We start from the raw sequence: 12,716 nt of genomic DNA, 5'->3' as shown, positions 1-12,716 counted from the left end.
TCAGGAGAAGGATTCTGCAGAGATGTCTTGAGAGGCTGCAGCTGTGCCTAGGGTGGGATTCTGGTGCCTCTGGTTTAAGAGCCTCAGTGCAAGGCTGAGAGAACTGCTGGAACAATGGCTTGCTAACCAACACTGTTTCTTGCACCTGATCCTGACCATCTGCTTACCTGGACCTTGGGTTCCCCTCAACTCTGTTAAAATCACTGCTTGCCTGGAATTGGACCTTGGATTGGCTCTGGAATTTGCAGCTCTGGGTCTGCAGTAGCCATGGTTATCTGGAAGGCTACTTGCAGCCAGGGACCCAGCTAGAACAAGACAGAAAATAAACTTAATTTAGCAAGGAGAGGTGCAGGCTGTCACTTGGATGAGGAGGACGCTGTATATAGACTGCAAAAGTGAGAGACAGAGAGAAGCAGCTTCAAATCCACATTAAACTCCAGAGTGGAAGAGCCCACAATGACATTGCCAAGAACACACTTTAGCATCGAAGACTTGCAGCAGCATTTAATAGGATTAATAGTGGAGTGCAGTTGCCCGTAGCAATCTCCAACCAGGCAGAAATGGTTATGAGAGACCACACTCCTTCCAGACCAAAAACCATGTTAACAGGTGTGCAGAAAGTTGGTGGTTTTAAAGTGCTGAAGGGCAAGCACACATTCAGCAGCCTTTCCTAGAAACGGAAGTTTAGAGACAAAGGCTGTAACAGGCAGGGAATCTGCATGCAAATTATTTTTGAAGTCATATGCCACCCTGTTGGCTCTGAATTTAAGTACAAGTGAGCACAGCTGGCAAAGGTCTTGTCACAGGCCCAGTTTGCAAATGATCTCTTATACACCCCCAAATTAGCAAAGTGGTGTGATGGATCCATAGAAGGTTAACTTGAAGTAACATGAACAGCAGAAGGTTGTTGCAGTATTGTAAGAAACTCCTTTGAATTCCTTTTTTAATTACCGATTTGCTTTTCTTTCTATTTCCTGGGTTTATGGAAATTATTTTGCATTTTTGAAAATGTTTACTAGAAACATGCAAGAGTGATTTTTCCCCCTTTCTATTTTAGATCTGGAGAACAAAGGTTGCCAATTGTAGCAAGTATATTTCCTGTAAAGAATGTTTAACTGCCATGGACCCCCACTGTGGATGGTGTTATTCATATAACAAGTATGTATTTTTGCTTCTTAGGCTCATATGAATAACTGCTTCGTTATTGGTATTTTTTCATTCTTGATACCTTGAGTCTGTATCCACAGTTGTTTTTACAAAGCCATCTTGGATCAGTTTTAAGTCTGCAGTGACTCTTCCTATAATGACACTTGCTAATAATATTAATGTAAAGGCAACTCAAGCTTCTCTCTTAACCTTCCCAGGATATTTGTGTTAGTATTCTAACTGGTCTAAGACAGAATCCTGGGGCCAAATAACTTTGAAATTCTAAAACACAAGAAAACCATAACATTTATTTATTTGCACTAAATTATCTTTTTATAAAGTTTGAGCAAAAAAGAGTGATAAGACACAATAGTGACAAGCCAGTAGCCGAGCAGTAAATAAGAAATTAGTGTTTTAGCAATTAAAGCTAGCATGCAGTAAGGCTCTTCTTAAAAGGACATCTATAATTGTGGTTATAATTATAGTTAGCAGGAAGCAGATATTTGGATAGTTGTGTTAAGTTCGCATACCCTGTTTTTAATTTGAAATTTGAGAAAGACATAATGATATATTCTCATAAGATTGAAAAAGTCATAGAGTGGTCCCAAGGAAAATAATGTAAATAAATGTTCTTTAACACTGACTCTCAAAACTCATATCTACTCTGTGGCTTCAAGGGACAATGGCATCACAAGCCATGAGAAAGAATCAATGGGCATGACTGGATTTTTATGGTTTTAAAGACAGAAATGAAGCAACAATAAAGTGAGAAAATCTGATTAGATTAATCAGTTCTATCTCCCGGAAATTTGCATAGCTAGCCAACAGGGTGGAACAAATTGATTGAAAGGAAATGATGGAATAGATGTTCATTGTTTGATGTATCTTTTTTAAAATCTAAATATCTGGAACATGATTTCTCAGCCTATTAAGAGCTGAGAAGACACTTTAGAAATGTTCAGTCAAGGTGGCCACAGTTTGGCTAGGAGATACAAATAATGCAGATTTTTATATATAATTGAAAGAGATTTCTCTATTTCTCTCATGCATATATTTGGATTTTTCTTCAGCTGCACTTTAAAAGGGGAATGCCCAGTTTCAAATAACATAATGAACTGGACAAGCATTCCATATGGAACAGATAAATGCCTGAAAATCTACACATCTAAGCATTACAGAGGTGAGGTATGTTAAACATCATTTTCATTTCATTTAAAGTATAACTGCACTACTTAATACATCGTTTTTACAAATGAGAGAATTTAACTTGGCAGTGCTGAGCTCTCTCAGCACTGACTGAAACATAATAGTCCAATCCTATGCTGCTTATACAGTGGTACCTCGGGTTACATACGCTTCAGGTTACATACGCTTCAGGTTACAGACTCCGCTAACCCAGAAATATTACCTCGGGTTAAGAACTTTCCTTCAGGATGAGAACAGAAATCGGGCTCTGGCAGGGTGGCAGCAGCAGGAGGCCCCATTAGCTAAAGTGGTGCTTCAGGTTAAGAACAGTTTCAGGTTAAGAACAGACCTCCAGAACGAATTAAGTTCTTAACCTGAGGTACCACTGTACTTTTCTCCTGGTGTAACAATGGGGTTCTTTGTGGGCGAACCTGGGTAAACAAAACCCTATTTATTTTTATGTACACAAAAGCATGTATTTGGCCTAAGTTTCCATGTCTCACATTCTCTGCAAACCATCTCTATAGACAAGCAGTTCATCCTACATAATGAATCCAATGTATTTGGCATACTGGTAGAATCCCAGCCTCCCATACTTGCAGATCACGCTGTGTCAGTTTGCATGCACCCAGCAGGATTGGGACCCCTAACCGAACTTCATTGGGTGGCTACAGTTGTTTGGTGCCTTGCAAAAAAAGGAAAGGCCAAGCTGTGAAGGTGCAGGTGAATCCTTGTTAGAGCAATGGTGATGTCTTCTGATGCTCCCCGCTTTCTGCTTGGAATGGTTTTAGATCATGTTGTATAATGTGAAGAGGTTAATGGTTCCCTTATGCTGGATATGGATTCCTGTAAACATGCTCTACCTCTGAAGGGTTGCACTGATGTAGAAAGAATACGGACATACTTTAAAACAGGATTTGTTAATCGCTTGAAGTACTCTCACATGTCCGGGTGGACAGTCTGCCTGAAGCATTGATCACTGCAGTGTGTAGGGAAAGTAGAGAGAAGCCAGGGTCACTCAGTGGGACAAAAAAGAAACACACACTATTCTGGCTTCTGTTGGTAGTATTCTCCCATAACGTTGGCTCTTCAGCATCCTTGTGGGTGACAAAGTGAGAGCCAGCCTTGAGCATTTTCTGTTTTCCCTCCTGCCTCTGAAACCATTTCTCTCTTCTCTTTCTGTTGTTAGTCATCATTTAGACATACTGATATGGTTTATGGTTAATGCAAACCAGGAATCTTCTTGACCATATATTGAAGCTAAGGTTTGAAGCAGATTTACAAACACTGGTTGGTATGAATTCTGGTTTGCATAAAACATGGTCTACATGTGTAACAATTCATCATCATTCTAGGGAGAGAAGGAAGTGGGAGAATCGTTCTGTATAAATCTCATGGCTTCATTGGGTGCGGTGAATGGAGTTGGGCAGATTGCAGCAGCTCCTGCTATTCAGCCAATTAAAAGTTGGCTGTATATTTTCAATTGTTTCTTGCCATTCACTTTTTATCTAATCTTTAAGTAGCCTATCAACATTTACCCTGAGAGTTTTAACTCTGATTCTCTTGGAAGTTCCTCCAGACTATCTAAGAGGTTAAGAAATCTTATCAATTTTCTCATTCCTTTAGATTTCTGTAACTGCAGTTGGAAATTCTGAAGGGCCATTCACTTGCAGAGTGATAGATGTGAATACCAAAAAAATTCTTTGTGAGAATGTGAAGGAAGATGTCATGAACTGCTCTTGTCACCTTAAGGCTGCTGATCTAGTTGGAAAAGGCAAGTTTTCTTCATATTTTACCTACAACACCTGTCATGTATTGTTGTATGGAATGTGTGAGGATGTATTTAGCCTGATTTTTAATTACTGTGCTTGGGCGGAGGGAGGATAAAGCCATGTTGGTTCTGAAAGAGGAAGCTTTGAAAGTGTGTTATGGATTGCTGTGGTTGGATGGTTGGAAAAAGGAAGAGAGGTTGGCCGTTGTTTGTGGTTGGTGTAAGCCTGGCTACTATTTTATCATGTCACACTTGTCAGTCTTTTCTTGCGTGTGCAAGATTGGGGAAGATAGTCTTAATTGTCTGGCACCAAGATGAAGACCACTTCCTGAAAACAGCCCTGAATCCCAAATCCTGTGTTGACAAGATTAGAGCATTTGTGTGTATGTTTTCAACTATTTAAACTACATTAGGAAAAAGTTGCTATAGAAGACTGAAGACTAATTGTCATGCAAGAGGAACGTGACCCATGTTATCAGCTCTTTGGAAACTCCACTGAAAAGAGCAGCATAAACAGAATAAATAATTAAGTAATACAATTATCTGTGGCATAACCTCTTCATTTATGTGGGCTCTATGCATGGGTATCTGCAGGAAGATAAAGGGGATAGCCTCTTCACCCAATGAATCTTAATCAACATATTCCTGGCTTTCATTTTTTAAAATTAAAAACGTAGTAAGTTTCTGGCATTTTAGAATTTGACTGATGAGTTAGACATTGCAGGCACTATTCTCATTTGTTTGTGAAAAACTTACCTGCTTCTTCAGACATTTTTTATATGATTTGGCATTCCTTTATGACATACTCAGCAGAAAAAATATTTTCAAGATGTCCCTTGTCACTAGCATGGCAAATCTGGAACTATAGTTGATGATCTGATGAAGTTGATAGCCTTTACTTGGACTTTGTTATTTTAACTTATGTGCAACTACTCATTCCACATGCCTATTTTTTAGTTTTGTTTTTTCATGTTTTAATTTTAATCTGGTGTTATAGTTGTTCTCTCTATTTTATACACATTATAAAACGAAATTATAATCACAAACTTTACAAAGAAGAAGAAAAAAATACTAGCCGATTAGTGGCAGAGCTTCATGCTCTGGCACCGGGGGCGGAGAGCAGGCAGGGGCGCCATCCTGGGGGCGTGGCATGCATCCTGGGGGCGTGGCATGCCACCTGCAGGAGTGTGGCACCCGGCACAGGGGTGAGGGGCAACCGCGATGGCACCCTACTGGGATCGCGCTGCCGGGGGCGGTGTGCTTCCCCTCCCCCCCGCACTCCTCTTCCTCTGCCAGTGTAGCCAATGAAATTTAAGAAAGGAGACCTAACCAATTAGTCAAAGAGAAGGCAAGAGTAAAACACCCATAATCAAAACCCTTGATTTATTGTTAATCTTCTTCTGTTGGTATTCCCTGGTAAATAAGTGATTGCTGCTTCATAGAAAACAATTTGATTATACAAGATTTTAAGGTAGCTGTGATTTGGGACAAGTGTGCCAGCCCAAGAACAAAAGATAACAGCAAAGAAGGAGTTCATGATTTTTCTATCACAGATATAATAATAAAATAACGTTTTATATGAAGTGAGTTTGTAAATATTTTAAAAATTACTCTGCTAATACCAGTGCAGATAAAGTCAATCAATGTTAATAGCTATATTGCAGAGGGCAGGACTATGGCTGAGCTATTATGGGGAACGCCAACCCTACAAAGCAGCCCAGACTTGTTACACCCATTTTGTTGAAAGGAGGGAGGAGGCTGTGTTTTTTAAGTTGTGAGTGGACTGTGAAATTGATTGTAGGAGGAGTACAGTTAAAAGCTAGAGGGGGTGAAGGCAGCTAGGCGAAGAACTAAGACTTTCAGCAGTGAGTGGAAGGAAGTTCCCTGGATGCCATATTTACTCATTGAGAAACAACAGGTGGGTAGACCTGACATACATGTTGCTCAGGGACCAAATCTAACTAGGCCTTGCCATTGCAGAGTCACCAGCACTGCCAGAAATTGTTGACCTGTTCTCTGATGCTAGTTATGTTTGTCTATTTATTTGGAGTATTTTCTTTTCCGTCCTTGGAAAAATTCCTGGGGACTCTCTTGTGTCTACTTTAAAATCAGTTGTATCCAAATAACTCATATATATGCTTGTACCCAATATATCAAAATGTTTTCTTTTTCTTTTTCTTTTTCTTTCCAGTTGCTCAAGTATTACTCATCTCTGGTTCACAGACTTTATCAGAAATATTTAAATATGACTGCTCATTTGAGAAAACGTAAGAGATGTTTACATATCTTTTTGTGGGTTGTGGAACAGCTTCTTTAGGGTGCTTTCACATTAGCATGTCACTCTTGAATTGTCATATCTGTAGATGCAGTGCTAAGTTGAAATACTCTTCTGTCTTTTTGAAGGAATATGGTTGTAGATCAGTGATAGAGTACACCCTTTGCATGCAGAAGGTCTCAGCTTCAGGCCCTTATATCTCTGGGTAGGGCTTGGAAAAATCCTTTTTGAAACCCTGGAAAGCTATTGCCAATCAGTGTAGGACCAACCTTCCCCGCCAGATGTTTTGGTCTACATCTTGTGTGATGACCACAGGCCATATTGAGTGTGGCAGCTGGAGCTGAACATCTGCACAGCACCAGATTGGAGAAGACTGGTGCAAACAATGTCAGTGGTGATCATTCAGGCAGCTGAGCCTATTCCCAGGTCTCTACTTTTCAGTACATAGACCTTGCTATTTTTAGTAATGTTATTTTTTTTTTAGTCAAAATAACATCTTCACCCTTATTTTAAATCTAGGTAAAGGTAAAGGTACCCCTGCCCGTACGGGCCAGTCATGTCCGACTCTAGGGTTGTGCGCCCATCTCACTTAAGAGGCCGAGGGCCAGCGCTGTCCGGAGACACTTCCGGGTCACGTGGCCAGCGTGACGAAGCTGCTCTGGCGAGCCAGCACCAGCGCAGCACACGGAAACGCCGTTTACCTTCCCGCTATAAAGCGGTACCTATTTATCTACTTGCACTTAGGGGTGCTTTCGAACTGCTAGGTTGGCAGGTGCTGGGACCAAACGACGGGAGCTCACCCAGCCGCGGGGATTCGAACCGCCGACCATACGATCGGCAAGTCCTAGGCACTGAGGTTTTACCCACAGCGCCACCCGCGTCCCTCATTTTAAATCTAGATTTGTGTAATTATACCATGTAATTAAACTATGTAGTGCAAAATGTTAAATAAATTAAAAAGGATCACACTGCTTTTCTGGTTGGTGCCATTTCAGTTAGCTTAAAAATTATTAGCACAGTAGCAGTTAAGGAAGGGGAAGCTCTTTTTGGTAAACATGAAAACCTGTGTGTGTGTGTGTGTGTGTGTGTTTTGAAAATAAACATCCTGATAAAAGGGTATGCCACCTACCCACCTACATAGCTGTATATAACACACAAAAGTATGGATGATGTATAACAGGATGTACATTTTTTGCAAAGTGTGAGACTACCTGAAGAGTCTTGCCATTCTGCATGTAGGGTAGAGGAAGTGCGATCTTTATATAACACTTGTCAGTCTGGAAGCAACCTTAGCAATGAATAAGCCTTATGGGTAGACTTGTTGTTTCGCTTGGAGCTATTATTAGCACATAGATTTATAACCGTACTTGGCCCATGATACATTCTTTTGCTGAAGCATCACTTTAGATCTCAACTCTGTTTCCCTGAACTCATAGCACTCATAGCCAACCTCCAGATAGTGATGAAAAAGAGCCATTGTCGATTCTGTTGTGCATTAACTCTATCTAAGCTACTGTGTGCTTCACACAGAAGCGTCTTTTCCAGAATTGAGAAGTTGGTGAGTAGGGGGGCAAGGCAGGTCCAACATGAAGGCTTACATTTCTAATTAATTGGTGCAGTAAGGCTTGCCACTCATGACTCCTTTTGTGTTAACCAAAGGGTTTTTGGAACAGCTCCACAACAACCTCTAGCCCCAAGGCAAAACCCTTTCAACGGATTTACAGTTTTAAGTGAGATCATAGGGATGATGGAAGTTTAAATAGCAAGGAGGAATGGACAGTGTGATTTTTTTGCGCTACCACCTTAGCATAACATATGACCTTTACTGTTATGTACTGAAGTTCTCACCCTGGGCCATCAGGGGGATACTATCTACAGTAATATAAGGGATCGATAGTGATGTTCAGTGATTGGATAGTTACAGAAAGTTGTTACAGTTATGTTGTACTGGAGCTCTATATAAGCAGGCTGGCTGAACCCTTCAGTTCAGTTCTGTTCTGACCTGTGAATAAACAAGAGCAGTTTGGAGAATCGCTGTGTCGTCTGATATGTTCACCCACAACTTAACATTTACATCAGATGGTATGAGCCATCTACTTTTGCCAGCAGTTGAAGCAATGCTCTAGAAATGAACCACTTCACTTGCCATGTTCAGAGGCATGAAATCAGTCACTCAAAATCAACAGCAAAGGAGGACTGTTGCCTCCATGCAATGATTTTGGGCTTCCCAGGGGCATTTGGTTGGTCACTTTGGAAGGCAGAATGCAATGGTCTTTTAATCTAATCCAGCAGGAGTATCATTATGGAGCATTGCTTTCCCATGCCTAATATGACAAAGGTGCCCTTGAAGTTCTCCTGCTGATCCAAATTGACTTTACATGTTACAATTAAATTTCCAAGTTTTCAGCAGGCAGTATAATATCTGAATTGTAGAGGACCAGCGTTCTGAGTTACTGAGGCCACTATATGAAAAGCCTTAGCTTGAGTAGAGCTAAATAAATATTTATGACATGTAAGCCCCCTAGTTAAGACCTAGAATTATATACTGACACACCTTCTCTGCTGGATCTCACCAATCCCTGCAGTTGTGTAAACTATTATTTTATATTTCTAGATGTTCAGAATGTTTGTCTCGTGCCCGTTGCACCTGGTCTACTAGAGAGAACAAATGTGTCTCCTCTACCATGACTTGTACACAAAAGGTAATTTTTCTGGCTTGTATTGAATTTAAATCACTATATGGAAAGTTTTTTATTTGACGAATGGTGTTTTTTTAAAAAATATTCTAAGGAAGTGCTTTCAATTTTTTCAGGTTGACTGTGATTCAATTACTACCAGTGCTTCAGATGGGAAAGATATTTCACAGAGACCAGAGGTCAGCAGATATTCTGAAACTGATAAGTTATAGCACAATTGATTGGGAGGGGAGTTCACTCATGTGTTAACACCATCTCCACCTTTTCCTATAATGTATCCAGCTCACTGTCAATCATATGATGGCAAGTGTGAAGGAGGCAGAAGACTAAAAGGACATGATGGAAAATAAGGGGAAGCATTGAAGGGTGATGGTTGGCAATTGGACACACTAATTCCCCCTTCAGTACAGGACCTTTATGAGCTCCTGTATTCCTTTCCCAAGTCCAAGCTCAGGAGAATTCCACTGGCTTCTCTAGTCTCTCTTGCTTATGCTATGAAATGCTTTGCATAACTCATAAGACTAGGAGCAGTAGCAACAATGCTAGTAAAATACCATGGGATGTTTGTGTTGCCTTCGCTTTCCACTGCTGAAATATAGATAGTTGAGATGTGTGTGTGTGTGTGTGTGTGTGTGTGTGTGTGTGTGTGTGTTTCACATTTTCTGCTTTTACCCTTTGTGCTCATGGGAATTTGTGCTATAATGAATAACAATGCTGTGTTTGGGTCAGATACCACGACACTATGAGAAATCAGTAGTTGTCATTTAATATAATTAGTGGAAGGATTTCATTTCACAGAGTTACCCTCTGGGTTGAATTCTAATCCTGTTGGATCACTTTTCTCCAAATCCAGCTAGCAAATGGCTTGATCAAGCTTAAAAAACAACAATACACAGCTGAATACAGTACAATACATACTGCTGCAATTATCTGCTGTACGTGTTTTCCTCTTCAATGATTTGGGATGAAATATACATAGGAACAAAAAGCAGTCAAAATGTAGTTTTGATTTTCTGTGTAACTGTAACTGTGTTTTCCGTTAAACTTTATTGGATAGCACAGGTGTTGCCCAAAGAGCACACTGTTGTTTGAGGGAAGAAGTACATTGCAATATGCTAGTGAGTTGACTATATTATTAGTAGTGAATAGTATAAATTAAGTTTTGCAATTCTTGGTTTGTGTATTTTTAGGCAATCACCATAGTTTCAATCTGACTTAAACATGTTATTATTGAAAGTGTCTATTTCCTTGTTCTCTTCTACCCACCACCAAATCAGATTTCTTTCCTGTGCTAAACTGATAAGCCATTATGCATTAGATGGTGCTGAAACTGTAGAAGCAAATGTTGTGTTGGGTGGAGTGAATTAAAACTGAACTGCTTCTTTTAAGAAATGGGGGGAACTGGAGGATTTAATCGAACTAATCTCTGAGCTGGATGGTAAGATTTCCGCCACAGGAACAAGGAAGGGGGGCTGTTGGGTATGGGAGACTCACTGAAAATGGTTTCCCTCCCTAGTTCGCTGGCAGAAGACTTACCAACTGCTTGCCTCACCCCCCTTGGTACTCCCATAGTACTTCAGGTTTCTAGTTAATACGGTGGCAAATGCAGCGGGTTTTTCTAAGTGTTGCTGCCTGACCAGGCATGGCAGCAGTCAGCCAGCAAGGCACTCCCCATCAGGTGGGGGCCTCTGAGTGGCCCATTTGAAGCTAGCTTTCCAGAGGGAAGTCTCACGCTGTGATCCTGCTGGCCAGTGGAATTCACAAATGGCCAGCAAGCACCTGTGATCTGGTTGCTGGGGCTGGTGGCAGAGAGTGAGGGGCCGCAATGCCACCTACCCGGGAAAGGGCTGAGCAGCCATTTACTACCATACCACTTCATTTTAAGTATGATTTAGTATCTTTTATACCAAAATAACAGTAAGGTCAACAAAAATGTATCTAATCTTAATCCATAAATATCATTTTTTTGCTTAACGTTATCACATTATTAGTATCCAAAGAACTTCCTGAAGTTTTCCCATAGGCCTGTGCATTCCCAGTAAAATTGTTTACTTTTTAAAACTTCAGATAGCACTTTTCTTCCCTCTGCTGTTTAGAGCACTGTGCATTTTAAATTCTTCCCAGTTTCAAAGCTAAATTGTTTTGTGGAATTAGGTGGGACTTGCAGTTCAGGAAACAGAAGTCCAAAGCCATCTGTGTTCATATACGAGTATAGTCCCCTGCCTAGAGGAGCTTACAAAAGAATATTGTAATATTTAGTTTGTTCTTTTGCTAATTCTTATGAAAACTGAACATATTCAGCAGTTTTAAGGTTTGTGAGAGATGCATATCAATAGGCACATGTCAGATTGGACTTCCTGTTGGTAGTTTTAGCTTTTCAGCAGCAAATGCAATTTAGCAGCTAACATCAAGGTTAGCTACTGTTGCTGAGTCCTTTTGAAATATAGATGAAATATTTGGATTAAAAGACTCAAAGAACCAAACTAATAATTTATAAACTTTTTGTGTCGTTCAAAAGAGGGCTCATGCAACTTAGAAACATTAATTATAGATATTGCTATGAAGGATTGTTACATTGTATCCAAGTATACCATTAAATTTGTGCTATGATTTGTGCAGTGCCTATATTATTCTCATTGTGATTTTATTGCAATGCTATTTTGTGGGTATGAGTGTTTTTGTGTTCTCATGGAAATCTGTCTTTTAGGATTTCCCACTCTGTTTAATGGAGGAATCAGAGCCTCCGTTTAATTTCTTGGGGTGGTTGTTTTTTTTTTTAGTGTGTGTGTGTGTGTGTGTGTGTGTGTGTGTACATAAGCCCTGGGTGAATTGCTGTACTTTTGAAACTCTGTGGAATATATGTTCACAGATAGATATAGATGTGAATGTGTTTTAATAAACATTTCCAAATTATTGTTGCGCTTTGGATTTTTAGCACCAAAACATAAGTAATGCTAGCTATATGCAACCCAAAGCATGCCAGTCATACACCGTCCTCTTCTTCTTTCTGGAATACAGTGGTGCCCCGCAAGACGAACGCCTCGCAAGATGGAAAACCCGCTAGACGAAAGGGTTTTCCGTTTTGGAGGCACTTCGCAAAACGAATTTCCCTATGGGCTTCCTTCGCAAGACGAAAGCCCATAGGGAAATCTCCGGGACAGCGGGGAAGCGCAGCGCGTCTTCCCCACTGTCATCGGACATCCTCCGAAGGCTGGCGGTGGGGCGGAGAGACCTCCTCCCGCCGCCAGCCTTCGGATGGCTGTCCTGAAGACTTGCGGTGGGAGGAGGGTTTTCCTTCCCACCGCCAACTTTCAGAATGCTGTTCTGAATGTTGGCGTGGGGAGGAAAAACCCTCCTCCCACCGCAAGCCCCGGGAACAGAGGAGAAGCGCTGTGCGCCTTCCCCTCTGTTCCCGTACCTGTCCTGAAGGCTTGCAGTGGGGAGAAAAGCCCTTCTCCGCACCGCCAGCCTGGCAAGCGGTCTCCATAGGAACGCATTAATTGATTTTCAATGCATTCCTATGGGAAACTGTGCTTCGCAAGACGAAAAACTCGCAAGAAGAAAAAACTTCGTCTTGCGAGGCACCACTATAAGTTCTCCTGCCCATTTTTTGCTTGCCTTAGGTGTGTTTTATCATTACACC

General features: G+C 40.9%; 1 protein-coding gene across 1 annotated transcript in view; it reads left to right on the top strand.

Annotated features, from left to right (window-relative positions):
• PLXNC1 (plexin C1) overlaps positions 1–12,716 on the top strand; it is a 60,581-nt gene that overhangs the window by 17,438 nt on the left and 30,427 nt on the right. The window contains exons 4-10 of the mRNA XM_081879444.1: positions 1,058–1,158; positions 2,217–2,331; positions 3,958–4,203; positions 4,362–4,485; positions 6,294–6,369; positions 8,992–9,079; positions 9,190–9,252. Of these exons, the coding sequence (XP_081735570.1) occupies positions 1,058–1,158; positions 2,217–2,331; positions 3,958–4,203; positions 4,362–4,485; positions 6,294–6,369; positions 8,992–9,079; positions 9,190–9,252 (813 nt within the window). The remainder of the gene's footprint in view (positions 1–1,057; positions 1,159–2,216; positions 2,332–3,957; positions 4,204–4,361; positions 4,486–6,293; positions 6,370–8,991; positions 9,080–9,189; positions 9,253–12,716) is intronic.

The sequence above is a fragment of the Podarcis erhardii genome (genome assembly GCF_964252035.2).
Source record: "Podarcis erhardii genome assembly, chromosome: 10".
Taxonomy (NCBI): domain Eukaryota; kingdom Metazoa; phylum Chordata; class Lepidosauria; order Squamata; family Lacertidae; genus Podarcis; species Podarcis erhardii.
Note: the sequence above shows the minus strand (reverse complement) of the source record. Positions and strands in the feature narration are given on the sequence as shown.